An 18780-nucleotide genomic window follows, 5' to 3' on the forward strand; every position below is an offset into this window, starting at 1 on the left:
ATTGCTGAAGTGTATACAGTGATATTGTCCTCCATGCTAGCGGCAAATTCTCATTTTGATTTGGGCAGCTAAGGACACTTTCCTGGAGTATGTTAAGAAGTGCACTTTATATTATTTATCCTTAATGCATTTGTACTCCCTACATCACATAGTTTGCAATCACTGTGCTATACAGGTTTAAATATTTCAGCAATATGATATTGCATTATCAGAATGAATCAAAACACTAAACAGCATTAAGTATTATAATCAGCTCCAGCTGTCCATGGCAGATGCTTACTAAAGCATCTTTATTTTAAGTCAGCCACTGTTTATAAATATTACATAACCACATACTACATAACGACTATCTCAATCTAAGTCTGCAGTGGTTATGTTTTCGAGCAGTTTATTATTACGCATGATTTAAACCTTTTAAATTGGCAACATTTTTCATTTGGAGTGGGTGTCACTTACTCAACATTTCCTTCCAAAGCAAGGCCATAAAGAGGCTCGTGTGGGAACCAGACATTAACTCAAACATGTGTAGCAGGTGGGTGAATGAACTAAGGGATCAGTGAAGGCACATTATTGGGGAAGAGCAAGTAGCCTCAGTTAATAAAAACATACTTTCATTTGCGTAGGGCCTGTCTACAATGTGGGTTGGGCAGCACTATATTGAGGTCTGCTGTGGGTAGATATGCTGAGCATTTGATGGTATAAATGATGAAAAAGGACATGTAACCTTCCCTGTTACTATGGAAACTAAATATTTCTTCTAAATTTGCACACTCAAATGTTGTGCAAACATGACAGGTAGAACAATATGCAGATTTATGTTTTATTGAATTAAATGTTTATGAACAAAATCACTGAGAGTGATGTTTACAATGACAACTTCCTCAGAGATTCCCTCCACCATGACATTGATTGCACTTTAGAGTAATACGATTATTTTAGTTTATAATATGCAAATACACAAAAGGTTAATTTATCAGTAAGGCAATTTAATCATACTGCAAAATAGTTTCAGCCATGATATTTGAAATATCTTATGAAATAATTTGTGTTTTAAATGACAATTGGTATTAAAAGCCAACTGGATTAACTCTTTACCGTGGCGTTTCTGCTGATCTTTATGATGTCTTGGGCTGTCTTTGACTTTTCTGATTGATTCCATCGTCCTGGTAACAGGACTTATTTTGTTAGGAGGCCTGATGTGAATTAGGTCTCATGCCAACATCCAGAGGTGCCAAGGTAAGTTGAGCAAGTCAATAAATCAGTTTTTTGTATATATACACTTGGAATTTTCGTAACAAGCTATCGGATTTTTTTTTTTTTAAGAGAGACAGAATGAGCTCGAGTGCAGATGAACGTAGGATCCTTTACCAAAATTGTAATGGTTGGGGGAGTGAGTTGGTCAACTCCTGTGTCATCTCTTTGTTTGTATCCAGCCCAAAATGATTGTCTCCTTACTCCACTGATCATATTGTGTCCTGTGTGAAATGAAGTAAAAACAGAAAATGCTGCAAATATACAGCGAGCCCATCAGCATCCATAAAGAGAAAAAGACAGGTATGATATTTCACACGTGTACCCTGAAAGGTATGCACCAAAACGTTATAATCTGTCCTTACTCTTTAAGGATGCTGACTGACTTGCTGTTTTTTTTAGCGTTCTCTATTTTTAGTTCAGATTTCCAGCATTTGCAGTTTTTCCTAGTTACTCCACAGTGTGATCTGTGTGACCTGTGTTTGGGCAGGCACAATCTTAATGGACACAGGCCCAGAGCAAACAAACTCCTGATTTCTTTCGAATTGGTAGTAAACTGGCATCCTGTCTTTAACAGGCCATAAGGGTGGCTGGTGTTGGAAATAGAGAATAATTCATACTGGTGTCGCAGGTGGGCGCGAGATCACCGAGGGATCAATGAAGGCACATTATTGGCACAAAGCAAAAGCAGCTTTACGCTGTATCTAACTCATGCTGCACCTTTATGTGGGAGCACCCAAAATGAAATTTAAAAAATCCCTCATCCTGAGAAACACAGAAAATTATAATTTTAAATGCTGACAGTGTAACCTAAATTGTAATGCCAAATTTACATGTTCATTAATCTATTTATTGCAGCACTGGTGAGAAGGTGTTGGGGATTTTAATGCCCGTGGTGCCCTTACTGTGGCTGTGAAGTAACAGTTTGTTGGGAGTTCTAATAACTAGTGTAAACATTAGGGCATAGTTTTCATCCTTGGTTTCCTTAAATTATGAATTCCCTCTTTTTTTCTATTGCTATGGCAAAAGCTTTGGTGCCTAGTAGCCTTATTAACCAAGAATAAACAGGGTGTGCACTAGACTGCAGAAAGGCCAGTCGACTGAAGAACAGCCCCACAGTCAATCCACTAGTCATCCTCAAGACTTGATTTTAACCCACCCCACCCAGCGGCAATGGTGTGGGCAGTGAGGGGTGAGATCGAGAGAGGTGGTGGTGAGGTAGAGCTGGGTGTCGTCAGCGTACATGCGGAAACTGACGCTGTGTTTTTGGATGATGTCGCTGAGGGGCAACATGTAGATGAGAAATAGGAGAGGGCCAAGGATGGAGCCTTGTGGGACAGCAGAGGTAATGGTGGGGGAGCGGGGAGAGAAGCCTTTGCAGGTGTTTCTTTGGCTACGATTAGATAGATAAGAATGGAACCAGGCGAGTGCAGTCCCACCCAGCTGGACCCCAACTAGACAGGTCCCTCTGACTCACGCTGTCCTTGGTTTAAAGGTGATCAAGTATTCCGGATATGCCCCATCATCGCAATAAATAACAAAAACGGTAGGTTTAGATAAGTTGTCCACTGCACAGTCGCAAAGGTCAGCTGAATCTTTCTGTGGATCTACTGGTGTTGGTTCCAGCATATCTTCTGTTCCTTTGCATTTCTTCCCAGTAATCACTCGTGCCTGATAGATGTATTTGCATCCCTCAGAGTCAGGGTTGGAGTATTTCTTATAACATGAAAACGAGGCATTCAACGCAAAGTAAGTTCCTCTTCCGTAGATGGTGGCTAAAAAGTATGAAAAGTACACTATTAGATAATAGCTGAAGTCATTACTTGAACTGATAATCCGCTGTAATGCACCACTACTAAAAACACATGAAAACTCACAGGGACTATGATAAATAGGAAAACCAAACTTCCAAATATCTGGAAATAAGATATTTTTATGCTGGTCCTGTTTTATTTTGGATTCCAGGACATCAGCTCTCTTGAGCCAGCTCCCAGTGTTAAGTGAGACTCCCTTATCCCCTCAGCTGCTCTCGCACCCAGTTTTTCAGGAGTATGTGAGTCCGCCCCTGGGATAATGAAACTGGATTTAGCGGTGTAAACAAGGGGAGAGGGATGATGGATGCCAATCACCCTGCGTCTGAATTAAAATGGGCTCAACATAAAAGAGGCTGCAGTCACAAAGGGAAAGCACACAATGAATACACTGTAGTCACAGAAATGTAAACATAGAAACATAGAAAAATAGGAGCAGGAGTCGGCAATTTGGCCCTTCAAGCCTGCTCCACCATTCAATATGATCATGGCTGATCCTCTATCTCAATACCATATTCCCCCTCTCTCCCTATATCCCTTGATGCCTTTTGTTTCTAGAAGTCAATCTATCTCCTTCTTAAATATATTCAGTGTCTTGGCCTCTAGAGCTGTGGTAGAGAATTCCAAAGGTTCACCACCCTCTGAGTGAAGAAATTTCTCCTCATCTCAGTCCGAAATGTCCTACCCCGTATCCTGAGACTGTGACCCCTCGTTCTCGACCCCCCAGCCAGGGGAAACATCCTCCCTGCATCCAGTCTGTCCAGCCCTGTCAGAATTGTATACGTTTCAATAAGATCCCCTCTCATTCTTCTAAACTCTAGTGAATACAGGCCTAGTCGACCCAATCTCTCCTCATACGACAGTCCTGCCATCCCAGGAATCAGTCTGGTGAACCTTTGCTGCACTCCCTCTATGGCAAGTATATCCTTTCTTAGGTAAGGAGACCAGAGCTGCACACAGTACTCCAGATGTGGTCTCACCAAGGCCCTGTATAACTGTAGTAAACATATAAATAAATAATTTATTTGGACATGAAGTACAATTTCCCGTTCTGTTAAGATGTTACACTAAAAAGGCAGCATTTGACCCGAGCTCTAAAAAGGCAGTGTTTGACCCGTGCTCTAAAAAGGCAATGTTTGACCCGTGCTCTAAAAAGGCAGTGTTTGACCCGTGCTCTAAAAAGGCAGTGTTTGACCCGTGCTCTAAAAAGGCAGTGTTTGACCCGTGCTCTAAAAAGGCAGCGTTTGACCCGTGCTCTAAAAAGGCAGTGATTGACCCGCGCTCTAAAAAGGCAGTGTTTGACCCGTGCTCTAAAAAGGCAGTGTTTGACCCGTGCTCTAAAAAGGCAGTGTTTGACCCGTGCTCTAAAAGGGCAGTGTTTGACCCGTGCTCTAAAAAGGCAGCGTTTGACCCGTGCTCTAAAAAGGCAGTGTTTGACCCGTGCTCTAAAAAGGCAGCGTTTGACCCGTGCTCTAAAAAGGCAGTGATTGACCCGCGCTCTAAAAAGGCAGTGTTTGACCCGTGCTCTAAAAAGGCAGTGTTTGACCCGTGCTCTAAAAAGGCAGTGTTTGACCCGTGCTCTAAAAGGGCAGTGTTTGACCCGTGCTCTAAAAAGGCAGCGTTTGACCCGTGCTCTAAAAAGGCAGTGATTGACCCGCGCTCTAAAAAGGCAGTGTTTGACCCGTGCTCTAAAAAGGCAGCGTTTGACCCGTGCTCTAAAAAGGCAGTGTTTGACCCGTGCTCTAAAAAGGCAGTGTTTGACCCGTGCTCTAAAAAGGCAGTGTTTGACCCGTGCTCTAAAAAGGCAGCGTTTGACCCGTGCTCTAAAAGGGCAGTGTTTGACCCGTGCTCTAAAAAGGCAGTGTTTGACCCATGCTCTAAAAAGGCAGTGTTTGACCCGTGCTCTAAAAAGGCAGCGTTTGACCCGTGCTCTAAAAAGGCAGTGATTGACCCGTGCTCTAAAAAGGCAGCGTTTGACCCGTGCTCTAAAAAGGCAGTGTTTGACCCGTGCTCTAAAAAGGCAGCGTTTGACCCGTGCTCTAAAAAGGCAGTGTTTGACCCATGCTCTAAAAAGGCAGTGTTTGACCTGTACTCCAAAAAGGCAGTGTTTGACCCGTGCTCTAAAAAGGCAGTGTTTGACCCGTGCTCTAAAAAGGCAGTGATTGACCCGTGCTCTAAAAAGGCAGTGTTTGACCCGTACTCTAAAAAGGCAGTGTTTGACTCGTGCTCTAAAAAGGCAGTGTTTGACCCGTGCTCTATCACTTTACACCACAGATAATACAATGGCTCTGAACTTCCTGAGACATTCTGCTGCCGTAACTTTGCCAGAAGTGTGACGGACACCCTGCTTATGAGCATAAATGGGAGTTCCCACTGCCCTACCATTAAGTAGGTTACTTAATGAAAGAGGACTGCAATCCACCTACAGTTGACCTTTCTTTTCTAAACATCTTTTTTAGTGTTAACATGGGCTTAACAGCTCTCCCACACTCAGTCAGCTGGACTGCCCATGGAGGCAGGGCTTAGGGTTAGGCCAGGATTCCAGAGATAGTGTAAGTCCTATCTTAAAACTACAGGCCCTATATTTTTAACCAATTTTTTCACTCCTACTAGAAATGTCGGGAAACATTCACTTTCCAGTGAGATGAAACAAAACACTTGCAAATCCCAGTTTGATGAGTTCAGAGAGCGCAGGAGAAAGAGAAAGAGAGGAGACAGTAAAAGAAGAGAAGGACAGAGAAACGAGGATTTAAAGGGAAGAAACAGAAAATACATTGGTGGCATTTGGCTTCTCTGCAGGCCACGTGACAGCTGCAGCCAGTCACTTTTAGCCCTGTTTGTTTTTGACATGTCTGGAGGTGAGTGCAGGTCAATACAGCCATAAAAAGGCCAATTGCACTTTGGGCTTCATAAATGGGAGGATAAAATACCAGAATAAAGAAGTAATTATAAATTTGTACAAGGCATTGTTCCAGCCACTGCTCGAGTACTGTGTGCAGTTTGGGCACTCAGTTCTAGAAAGGGCAATAAAGCCATCGAGAATGGACAGCATAATTTCACCAGGATTGCACCAGGGACATGAGAATGAAGTTATGAGGATAGACGAGATATTGGGACTGTTTGTACCAGAACAGAGGAAACTAGGAGGAGATCTAGTGACAGATTTTTAAATTATAAAGGGTTTAGATGCACTGAATAGGGAAACATTATTTCCTCTGGTTTGGGGAGTCTGTGACGAGGGGGCACCAATTTAAAATTGTCACCAAGATAGTGCGGAGAGGGGTTCGGAGACTTTTTTATGCAGCGTTGTTAGAACATGGATTCCTTTGCCACGGAATAGTTCAGGTATATTTAAAGGGAAGAGTAACATAGAAACATAGAAGATAGGAGCAGGAGTAGGCCATTCGGCCCCTCGAGCCTGCTCCGCCATTCAATGCGATCACAGCTGATCATCCAAATTCAGTACCCTGTCCCTGCTTTCTCCCCATATCCCTTGATCCCTTTAGCCTTAGAAATATATCCAACTCCTTCTTGAATATATTTAATGAATTGGCCTCTACTGCCTTCTGTGGTAGAGAATTCCACAGGTTCACCACTCTCTGGGTGAAGAAATTCCTCCTCATTTCTGTCCTAAATGGCTTACCCCTTATCCATAAACCCCTGGTTTTGGACTCCCTGACCATCGGGAACATCCTTCCTGCATCTAGTCTGTCCAGTCCTGTCAGAATTTTATAAGTTTCAATGAGATCCCCTCTCATTCTTCTAAACTCCAGCGACTATAAGCCCAATCGACCCAATCTCTCCTCATACGTCATTCCTGCCATCCCAGGTATCAGCCTGGTGAATCTTCGCTGAACTCCTTCCATGGCAAGAACATCCTTCCTCAGATAAGGTGACCAAAACTGCACACAATACTCAAGATGTGGTCTCACCAAGGCCCTGTACAACTGCAGCAAGACATCCTTGTTCCTGTACTCAAACCCTCTTGCTACGAAGGCCAACATACCATTGGCCTTCTTAACCACTTGCTGCACCTGCATGCTTACCTTCAGCGACTGGTGCACAAGGGCACCCAGGTCTCGTTGCACTTCCCCTTCTCCCAATCTATTGCCATTCAGATAATAATCTGCCTTCCTGTTTTTGACACCAAAGTGGATAACCTCGCATTTATCCACGTTCTATTGCATCTGCCATGCTGCTGCCCAATCACCCAACCTGTCCAAATCATCCTGGAGTTTCTCGGCATCCTCCTCACAGCACACACGACCACCCAGCTTTGTGTCATCTGCAAACTTGGAGATATTACATCTAGTTCCCTTGTCTAGATCATTAATATATATTGTGAATAGCTGGGGTCCTAGGACCGATCCCTGCGGTACCCCACTAGTCACCGTCTGCCATTCGGAAAAAGACCCATTTATTCCAACTCTTTGCTTTCTGTCTGCCAACCAGTTCTCTATCCAGGTCAAGTAGATAAACATTTGAAGCTGAAAAAGGTACAAGGTCATGGGGAAAGAGGAGGGCAGTGGGATTAGTTCTGGATTGCTCCTGGAAAGAGTTGTTGCAGGTATGAGTGACTGAATGGCCTTTTCTTGTGCAGTAAGCCAAAGCAAACAGGGTATTGGGATGTACTAACAGAACCATTCAGTACAAGTCAAAGGACACCATTCTGTCCTTATACAGGTCCTTGGTTAGACTGCATCTGGAGTACTGCACCCAGTTTTGGTCCCCTCACATGGTGGGTGATATAGTGGTGCTCGAAAAGGTTCAGAGATCTATGAGAATGTTTGTAGCTTAATGAACCTTAGTTATTCAGACAGCCTTAAACAGCTGGGTCTACTTACTTTAGAGCAGCACAGACTTAGTGATGACCTGATAGAGGTATATAAAATAATGCAAGGGCTGGATTGTGTGACTGTTGAAAGATTATTTCAGTTTGACAGACTGGGTAGAACACAGGGATGTGCATTTAAACTATGCAAGAGTAGGAATAGACTAGATATCAGGCGGTTCTTGTTTTCTCAGAGTAGTGAGCCTCTGGAATGTGTTGCCGGCTGGTGCAGTATGTGCTGACTATCTTTTGCCTCTCATTGGGTGGGAGGAAGGGGGGGGGGGCGGTGCTGGAGGTGGAGGTGGAGGTGGTGCAAGTGTCTAGACATGATGCTCCTGGCATCAGGAGTGTGAGGCAGGCTTGATGGACCAGCTGGCCTTTTCATACTCATCCTTTTTGTATGTTTATAAATTTCTGTGGTTGAAATATACAGTTCAGCCAAGTGGCAGCTTGGCACAGTTGGTGATATTCTTACTTCTCAGTCAGATAGCTCCATTCCAGGTCTTGTGTGCATAATCTATGCTGACAGTTCAGTGCAGTACTGAGGGACTGCTGCACTGGTGAAGGTTCTCTCTTTCAGATGAGACATTAAATCAAGGCCTTGTTTGCTGATCTGGTGTTCTAGGTGGATGTAAAAGATCTCATGGCACTATTTGAAGAAGCACAGTGCATTCACCTGGTGTCATGGCCAACATGCCTCCCTAAATCAACACCACTAAAAACAGATTAATTAGTCGTTCATTTAATTTGCAGTTTGTGAGGCCTTGTGAACAAATTGGTTGCCATATTTGCCTAGGTGACAACAGTGACTTCACGTGTAATAATTCATTGTAAATCGAGTGTAATAATTGATTGGGTGTCGAGAGGGAATGATAAAGCATTATATAAATGCAAGTCTTTCTGTTAACAGTCCTAACTTAAAATCTTACATAGAACCATAGAGATTCAGCCCAGCATGTCAGTGGCACCTCTCTGCTAGAGCAATCCAAAACTTCTCCCAGTGCCCCACTCTTACCTCATAGTCCTGAATCTTCCTCTGCTTCAAAGAGTTAACCAATTTTACCGTAAAAGATGCAATTGTGACGGTACCACCGGGTGTCCCTTACTTATAATACATAATTCCCTTTAACTTAACTATGTATGTATATAACTTACCTGTTCGGGCTGTTGCCCCTTTAAGAACGCGGCGTAACGTGGTGACGTCATGTCGCGTATCACGTGACTCACCGAGACGCGAGCCGGCCCAGCTCGGCCTCCCGCTCCCGCGGCGGCCGCCGGCCCGGTTCGGCCTCTCACTCCCGCGGCGGCCGCTGGCCCAGTTCGGCCTCCTGCTCCCGACTTCGGCCACAACGGCCAGCTGCAGTGCCGGGCTAATACGCTGATGTCATCACGCACATCACGTGACTGCCCTAAGCGCGGGCAAACGTGGTGATGCCACGACGCGCATCACGTGACCGCCCCAAGCGCGGGAAAACGCGATGACGTCACGACGCAAATGTGCTGACGTCATCACGCAAGCCACAGGACTGCGAACTCAGTCCTCGTGGCGTCCCCGCTGGGGAAAGACCTACTCCACGGCTCTCCTGCATCCATCTATCTTACCTGCTGTATTTCATCTGTTCCTGCATTAAAGAACTTCTTGATTGTTTCTCCTGAAGTCGAACTCGATTATTTAGTAGGAATTCGTCCAATACTACTTAGGTGAACCCGAATACCTACACAATGGTCTTTGTCTCAATCACTCGCTGTTGCAAAGCATACCATGCTGCAACAACTCACGATGTAAAGAGGTTCTTTCCAGCTGACTCCCAACTAGAGTTATTCACCCTATCAAAACCTTTCAGAATTTAAAAAAAATCTCTCTTGAATTTCCTCAGCTTTCTCTGCTCCAGTGGAAATAGTTCCAGTATCTCAAGTCTCCCCTCATATCTACAGTTTCCAATCCCTGGCATCAGCCTGCTGAAGCTACACTCTGGGATATCTCCAATGCTGACATGTCTGTCTGTACATCATATTCCTGTGCCATATGGCATTAGCCACTCATGGCTAACCATCGGTAACACAAACTCAGAGCGGGCAGCTGTTAAGTTCTTTCATTTGAAAATGTAAGTGCCCCCTCAAACACTTCACTGGTTTTCTTTGTCAGACTATTTTTGGCCTGAACATTCCAGCAGTATTTGGTCCTTTTATTCTCATATTTTCTCAGGTTCTTACCATTTCTCCCGCAAAAGCTCCTGTTGAATCCAGTTTTGTTCACTTTTTGGGAAATTCCCTTTGTAGTCCCATGATAAAGGATCTGCTCAATATTTAGCCCAGGATTCTTTCTTTGTACTGTTTCTTTCCTGACAGAATAACTTTGCCAAAGCTTGCGATTCTGGATCCGTTCGACCTAGAACAGTAGCATAGTGGGTATGTTACTGGACTAATAATCCAGAGGCCCAGAAACATAACGGCCCAGAAATTCGGGTCGGGGGCTTCCCGCGGATGCAAGCCCCCGACCTGCACTTACCTTGTGCGCCGGCAGTTGAGCTGTAGGGCCCCGTGGAATTCCGCTCTGGGGCCTGGCCCAGCTGCCGGCGCGCTGTGCTTGCGTGTCCCAGGGGCGCAGCTAGTGCGATGCGTCCCCTGGGATCACGTGAGCCATGGGCAGCCAATCGGAGGAGGGAAAAGCCCATTCATAAGATTGACAGGAAGACCTGTCAAAACTTATAAATACTACGGCCCCAAAATAGTAGTAAACCTTAAAATAAAATTTTTTTTAAATCACACTTTTTAAATAAACTATAAATTGCATTAAATAACTATTTTAAACAATAATTTAAATTTTTGAAAAAAATAATTTTATATTCTAACGGGGCTAAAAATAAACTTACCTTGCTTTAAAGTATTTAAAAATAATAAACCTGTGGAAAAAATGTTTTAATTTTATTTAATTGACCACTTACCTTGTAAAAAGCAGGCCTTACGTCTGCTTTTTACATTTCAAAATACTGCAGGCTTACGATCCCGGGAAAACCTGCAAAAAAAACCTAAGTTCAAAGTGCACGCACAGCCTCTCCTGCGCGCGTGTTCGACCTCTGAACCTCTTCGTTCAGAGGATCGGAAGTGCCGGTTTCCCGTGCATGCGCAGCGCATGCAGAAAACCGGCACTTCCATTCGGCCCACGGTGGAGTACCCCGTGCGTACTCACCCGTGGAGACCCGAATTTCTGGGCCATTGAGTCCAAATCCCACCATGGTAGCTGTGGAATTTAAATTCATTTAATTAAATAAATCTGGAATAAGAAAGCTGGTATCAGTAATGGTGATCCATGAAACTATCAGATTGTTGTAAAAACCCATCTGGATCACTAATGTCCTATAGGGAAGGAAATCTGGTGTGGTAATGTATTATCACATGGTTTAGTGTGAGCATGCTCAGTTCGCTCTGGCCTAATAAAACAAGCACATGGACTAGCAACTCATCGTGTCTCTGTTCTTCATTTGTTTTACCCACATATATTACATTTTGACAATGAGGATGGGATCCCAAAGCCATTTTGAGGGATCATGGAAGTGTTTCACCTTCAAGTGGACAAGTCTAAGATGAATTTGTGACACCTAAACTGAATTTTTGCGATGTTTTACTGTTAATGCTCATGCAGAATCGTCTGTGCTTCGTCTTCACATGTATGTATACACAGCAACAGCGGTGCTGATTCTCACATGTACACAGGTAGCGTGCTGAGTCACTGTTCGACGGGATTGGGATCAGGACAATCATAGCCGCGCCTACGGGATTCATCGGAAGCCTCGGCATGTATGACCAAGCTCACGAACCATTCAATTCTTACATTGAGCGGATGGAGATGTATTTTAGGGCCAATAACATCATTCAGGTGCAGTTGAGAATGTTCAAGCTCAAATTAAAGTAATTTGTGAATGTAAAAAAGCAATTTTTCTAACCGAGATCGGGCCTGATGTCTACGGAATGTTGACAAATCTAATCGCGCCAGGGAAAGCGAAGGATGCGTCATTTGAAGACATTGTTGAGAAACTCGGGGACCATTTCAACCCAAAGCCGTTAGAAATAGCAGAGAGCTAAAAGTTTGCTACCAGAAACCAAAAATAAAGTGAAACCATCAGTGTAACTCTTAAGAACCTGTCTTTGCATTGTAACTTAGACACATTTTTGGATCATGCGTTGCGAGATAAGATTGTGTGTGGACCGCCGGATGAGTGCGCACACCCTAAGTTACTAAACACTCTGAATCTAACGTTTGACATAGCGTGCAAAGTTGCCGTATCTGTGGAGATGGCGTCTAAGAATGCGAGGGAGCTCCGTCCAACTCAAGTGGCTAGTGCAGCTGAGGACTACAATCACAAGGCCACCGCCAAACCTAAACCTGTGAGACCAGGTCAAAAGCATGTCGGTGAGAGCAGTTCAGTGAATTGTTATCGCTGCAAAGGAAATCACTCACCACAGTCCTGCCAATACAGAAATGTGAAGTGTTTTCACTGCCAGAAGCAAGGCCATATTTCAACAGCTTGCAGACCTAGATCAAAAGCAGGAAGTAAGAAACATTCTAGTGGCAATGCAAGGCAGCGACAATAAAAGGGAGGAATTCACAATATTGAAGTGAACACACCTGATGTTGAAGAACTAGACATCTACAGTATCTATGCCACTAGCGACTTCCATACAAAACTTTTGGTCAATGACCAATATATTGATATGTGTATCAATATGGCGACGGACTGCTCTATCATGAGTAAGGACACATACGAGAGTAAGTTTAATCAAGTACCACTTACAAAGAGTACTGTAGAGTTAAAAACCTACTCCGGGGAAATCCTAGAATGGAATGTATAGTTCAACACAATGGCCAGTCAGCAAAGCTGCCTATTATTGTAGTGAGCTACAACAACAGGCCAACACTCATGGGCAAAGGTTGGTTGAGAAAGTTAAAACTAGACTGGAAAAACGTCTTCAGTGTCGATGCTTCAAAGAAGCGACTCGACACAATGCTGAACAAGTATGAAAGCATGTTCACAGAGAGTTATGAGGGCATCAATGGGTATGACGCACATACCCGCATCAAGTCCAACGCAAAGCCTGTCTATTGTAAGCCAAGGCTGGTCCCCTATGCGTTGAAAAGTCAAGTGGAGGAAGAGCTAGTGAAGCTCAGAGAGAACGGTGTGCTAGTATAGATGGAGCTAAGCAATCCCACAATCAACGGATCAGATCAAAGCTCTGCAATCCTGCCGCATCCATCGTGAATAGTGGTGGACAATTAAACAACTAACAGGAGGAGGAGGCTCCATGAATATCCCCATCCTCAATGATGGCAGAACCCAGCACACGAGTGCAAAAGACAAGGCTGAAGCGCTTGCGACCATCTTCAGCCAGAACTGCCGAGTGGAAGATCCATCTTGGCCTGCTCCTGAGGTTCCCACCATCACAGAAGCCAGTCTTCAGCCAATTCGATTCACTCCACGTGATATCAAAAAATGGCTGAGCGCACTGGATACAGTAAAGGCTATGGGCCCCGACAACATCCCGGCTTTCGTGCTGAAGTCTTGTGCTCCAGAACTAGCCGTGCCTTTAGCCAAGCTGTTCCAGTACAGCTACAGCACTGGCATCTATCTCACAATGTGGAAAACTGCCCAGGTATCTCCTCTGCACAAAAAGCAGGACAAATCCAATCTGGCCAGTTACCGTCCCATCAGTCTACTCTCAATCATCAGCAAAATGATGGAAGGTGTCGTCGACAGTACTATCAAGCAGCACTTACTCACCAATAACCTGCTCGCTGATGTCCAGCTTGGGGTCTGCCAGGATCACTTGGCTCCAAAGCTCATTACAGCCTTGGTCCAAACACAGACAAAAGATCTGAAAACATTTGGGGCCTGAAATTCTGAATAGAGCTTGAATCGATCGATCAGAACGGGGTCGGACAGTGGGGTAGAAACAAATTCCACTTGGATTCAATCCCATTAAAGTGAAGCAACTTCCCAGTGACGGGGGAGAGGTGTTCTTAGAGGTCACCATTGGTGGCCGTGCCTTCTGTTGTCTCGGCCCTAAGCTCTGGAATTCCCTAAACCTCTCCACCTCGCTACCTCTCTCCTCCTTTAAGACGCTCCTTAAAACCTACCTATTTGACTAAGCTTTTGGTTACCTGCCCTAATTTCTCCTTATGTGGTTCGGTGTCAGATTTATTTTGTCTTTTAATGCTCCTGTGAAGCGCCTTGGGACGTTTTACTACGTTAAAGGTGCTATATAAATACAAGTTGTTGTTGTTGTCAGGTTTGGGCCAGAAGTTTGATGAAATGTCATGGGAAAACATACATGAGAAGGAGAAGGGCCTGGGTTGGTGGTACTGCAGATTGGCAGGTTTTCAGGAGGAGAATCCTGGTGCAACTCCTTTGGGGTTGTATTTGCAGCTGTAGGCCATACTATCCCATTTTTCTAGTTTCAGTGGCCCAACATCACCTGAAAGTAGTGGTAAAAAGAAGGAAAATCTAGCCAAAGGGTTTGAAGATCCTAGTCAATCGTGCATGGCATTGGACTTGCAGAGTCAAGACCAAATGTAGTCTTCAGGTGAAGCACAAGTAGAGGGCAGGGGATAACTGGACCAGAGCACGAGGGTGTAATTCAGTCTCTATTTTAAAGTCATGCATTCTGTTACTTTGTATACTTTGATTTTACACGATAATTTATAGTTAATTAGTAAAATTTACAGTAATTTGGGAAGCAGACATGTAGGGCTGGATTTTCATTGGGCCGTGGAGTCAGGATTGGAGGCGTGTGGGGGTTTAAAATCCCGAAATCGGGGGTCCCGACCACATCCCACCCCCAACCCGCCTCTGTAGGGGGTTTGCACAGGCGTGTTTGGTCAGTCAGCTTTGCCTCTGACTACCTTCTTTGAACGGTTCGAATCGCTTGCCCCCTGGGTTCTGGACACCGGACTTAGATACAGGCAGCGATACAGAAAATCGAGTGGACAAGTGGCTTGGTGTAAAAGAACCAAGATTTTATTGAACTGAAAAATTATAACGATCTTACACGAGAAAATTACTGGTACAGCACACTACAGACATAAAATGCTTATACTTAAAGGGAATGGGGAACACACGGCACAATCGAGGGAAAACAACTATATTAGCAATCCCCTTAATTCCCACCCCTTATACCTAACTAGATTAGACTATGAGGGGCCAAAACTTTATGCTCACCAATCCAAGAACTTGTTACGTTTAAAAAAAAACAGTTGAAGGTTTTGGGTTCACTCCTTGTGCACTCTGTGGCCTGCCGACGTAACATGGTTCCAGCGCGCTGCAAGGCTGCTGTCCAGGTAAAATACCCCAATATTAAAGTCTCTGCCTGGGTATTTTACCTCGCAGGACGGGCTCTTCATCAGTTGATGTTCTTCCTTGGTTGATCCTGTTGGGTTGAATGAGCTGGACTGAGGGCCCGTTTATTCGAAGCCCCACTCAGTCTTCTTCATACAACCCATCCTGGTTGTAATCTGGCAGCGAGTTGAGAGGCAGGAGGCAGGAGGGAAGAGGCAAGAGAGGGAGTGGCTTCCTGATGGGCCCATAGTTATACCCCCATCGGGAGCCCTTATCTGCGTGCCAAATCAGTTCAGTCCTTTGTCCGATTTGGGTGAGCTCGTTTAATTGTTTAAAAACGTTTATAAAAATGACCTGTAGAGTGATAGTCGTTATGTCTAAAGTAGCCTCGAAACCCTGGCCGTTGTTAAAGACAAGTTGTGAATTGCTCCCATTCAGGCTTAATGTCTCTGGTGAGCGGTTCCCGATTTAAAATGCAGAAAGCCTAATGGTTTGATGGAGCCCATTCCAACTTAATGACTGGAATGTACAGTCTTTTTGTTCATTTTATCAGTCGTTACAAAGTCTTTGATTAGTTTAAAACTTGAACTCCTTGACCTGCTTGTTTTGCAGAACCTTTGTTTTAAAATCCCATTTGGCCTGGTCACCAGGTTTACCGCAGCCATTTTTGGGTACGCTGGTTTTAAAATCAAGTCCATCCAGGGTCCCTTTTGATTAATAACTTCGGGGAATATTGGAATTTTGAGAACCTTACACCTCCATGCCAGTTTCTAAGGAGGCGGGTACCCGCCCCGCACTGGGACCCGCCTCCCTGAGTCGGGAAGGGGATTAGTGCCAATTAACTGCCTGTTAACTACCTGTTAACAGGCAGTTTTTAGCCTAATCTCTATTTTTATTGTTGAAATGTGGGATTCCCGATGGCTCCAAACCACGCCAAGTTAGCGAGGCGGGCCGTCGGGATGAAGGGCTTGGAGGGGTCGAGATGTCCAGTGTTCAGGTGAGTGATGGGTGCATGAGTGCAGAGGTAAGTGTGTTTGGTCTGTGTAAAGTGTTTAAAGAAGTTCTACTAACCTTTACTTACCTTTACGGCCTTCCTTCCTTCAGGTCTCGGGAGTCCCTCATCTCACCGGCACAGAAAGCAGAATGGCCGCCAGCTGTCAAAATCTGCAGCCTCTGCTGTCTGTTCCAGGGAGATCTCTAAATCATCCTGAGAGGAAGGAATTAACCTGGAGTACAGATTGTCAGTGTTTGACAGCTTCAAACAGCTGTGAAACGTTGATATTTCATCTGTCAAAAGGTCTTGATAGCTGAAATTTCAATCTGTGACGTCACCTGTTGCCGAGTGGCTCTTAATTGGCCTGCTGAACCCGCTGGGTGGGCTCAACAAGGTCAATCAAGTCAAAATCGTGTGGGTTGGCTCAAACTCGATGGAGGCGGGACTACAACCTCAAAAGTTGTAGTCCCGCCTCCTACCCAACACCTCAATGAAAATCCAGCCCGTAGAGTTGGTTGGTGCACAGGAGTTGGGAATGTAAACTAGAGATGCTATAGTGCCACCACTGGTGGGAGGGTTCAAATACAGGACGCGCATGCAGAGATAAGATTTATAATATATTATAGATAGATTGATAAATGGATGGATGTCACACCAGAATCCAAGACAAATTACATCTATTGCATAAATTTTAACTTTTAATTTTGATGTCATCTGATACCTAATCTTTAGTAGGGGTCTTAGTAGTTTGCTTTACACGATAAAGTTCAGTAAAAAGCAATAACATATGAAATCAAATTTTATTGATCATGCGTACCTTGATTATGTCAACAATTGTTTTCTGACAAGATTTCCTGAATGTCTCTGCTACTTTATTGTGTTCTGCTGTACCTGTCTGAAGAGCAACCATCACAACTTTTTGATCTTTCATGTTAGTCCAAGTTGTTGGGAGTTCAAACGTAGCTGGAACATAAAATAGATGCAGATGTAGTAACAAAGCACATTCTGACTAAAGTTAACTTAGAAGTTTCGCTTTTCATTTGTAAATGATCTGTCTTTGCTAATCAGTTCAAATTAGATACCTGCTTCACTCTCGTCAACAACCATTAAAGTAAGACCATTCAGAAAAGGCAATTCAGCCCTCACTCTGCTCACTGTGATGCAAACATTAAGTAAACTTTCAAGAAGAAAACTTCTGAAATTTGCTTCCGGCTACTGAAGATATTTGAGCAAAAACTCCCAGATATCAATCTGACATTCCAGTCTGCATTATTCAACCCTTGCATTCCACTGATGATGTTTCTATGGCCATGACAGGGCAGCAGCATGGTGCTCTCAAATATTTCACCATCTGTACACAACCTCATGCCTTCAGTCCTGACCTTAACCACATCTCCATGCTGAACACACAGTAAATTTGACTGAAGAAAATCTTAGCTCATCCATCTAAAGAGTTTACTGTCATAACATCCAACTAGCTCTCAAATGACAGCAACGTTTTTCCTCCATTGCCATACCCAGAATCCCACACTAAGGCTGTAATTTTTTGTACCTGGGCGGGTCAGGTGTGGGCGGTTGGCGTCGGGGGTCACGACCCCGTTGCTGCTTCCATCCCGCTGCAGAAAATGACTTTCTGATAACGGGGCCTATTAAGCCCAACCTGCGCGTTACCCGACCCAATTCAATGGTGCGGGTCCGATGACACCATCCATGACGTGTTTTCAGACAGAATATTTAAAGGAGCCATGGCCACATTGCATTTGCAGGTTCATCTAGGAGTGTGCAGGCTTTCATTGCTCCAAACAGTTGGCTGCACAGAGGCAGAGGGCTGCACCCAGGTCCTCCGATGACTCCCTCCATTTCCTTGTGGCGGGAGTGAGAGCACGCAGGGAGGTCCTCTTCCCTTCCAATGGGCGAAAGAGACCTCCCCAGGAGACAGAGAGCCTGGTGCCAAATTGCAGAGGAGGTCAACAGCAGGGATGTGTTCAGGAGGACCTGGGTGCAGTGCCACAAATGTTTCAATGATCTCATTAGATCTGGAAAAGTGAGTACAAAGCCACACTCAACTGCATCCTGCTGTGCCTCGCATCACATCCCCATCACTCTGCCTTCCCAACCCTACTCCTGCACATCATTATTCACACCAACATACCTTGCAAGTCCACCCAACCCTCTCACTCTATCTACATTATCACATCCCATCTTACTAGCCACCCCTCACACTCACCCTCATCCTAATGCAATCATACCAACTAACAACATGCAAGGAGCCCACCTGGCATTGCCACCCCAATCCATCATAGTCTCCTCTAAAGATGTAACCCATCCATTCCTTACACTCATTCCATCACTCTCGCTCAACCTTCTCTTCTTTCCCTCCTTGCAGAAGAGAGCACATAATATGAGGGAGAGGGAGAGAACTGGAGGTGGGCCTCCCTCATTTGCGACCCTCACAACAACAGAGGAGGCTGCGTTGGAAGTCTCGGGAGTGGCCGAGCAGCTGGAGGTGGGAGACGGTGAGAGGAGAACATCTCAGCAACCTGGTGACAGAATTACATATCA

General features: G+C 44.7%; 1 protein-coding gene across 1 annotated transcript in view; it reads right to left on the reverse strand.

Annotated features, from left to right (window-relative positions):
- Positions 1–851: 851 nt before the first annotated feature.
- LOC147120594 (uncharacterized) overlaps positions 852–18780 on the reverse strand; it is a 93994-nt gene continuing 76065 nt past the window's right edge. Inside the window, exons 13-15 of the mRNA XM_085984237.1 lie at positions 17036–17181; positions 10108–10282; positions 852–3026 (exon numbers count right to left, since the gene is read on the reverse strand). Coding sequence (XP_085840363.1) covers positions 2725–3026; positions 10108–10282; positions 17036–17181 — 623 coding nt within the window. The 3' untranslated portion in view covers positions 852–2724. The remainder of the gene's footprint in view (positions 3027–10107; positions 10283–17035; positions 17182–18780) is intronic.

The sequence above is a fragment of the Somniosus microcephalus genome, chromosome 4, assembly GCF_052327205.1.
Source record: "Somniosus microcephalus isolate GS21.2 chromosome 4, FLI_Smic_1.0, whole genome shotgun sequence".
NCBI classification, from domain to species: Eukaryota; Metazoa; Chordata; class Chondrichthyes; order Squaliformes; family Somniosidae; genus Somniosus; species Somniosus microcephalus.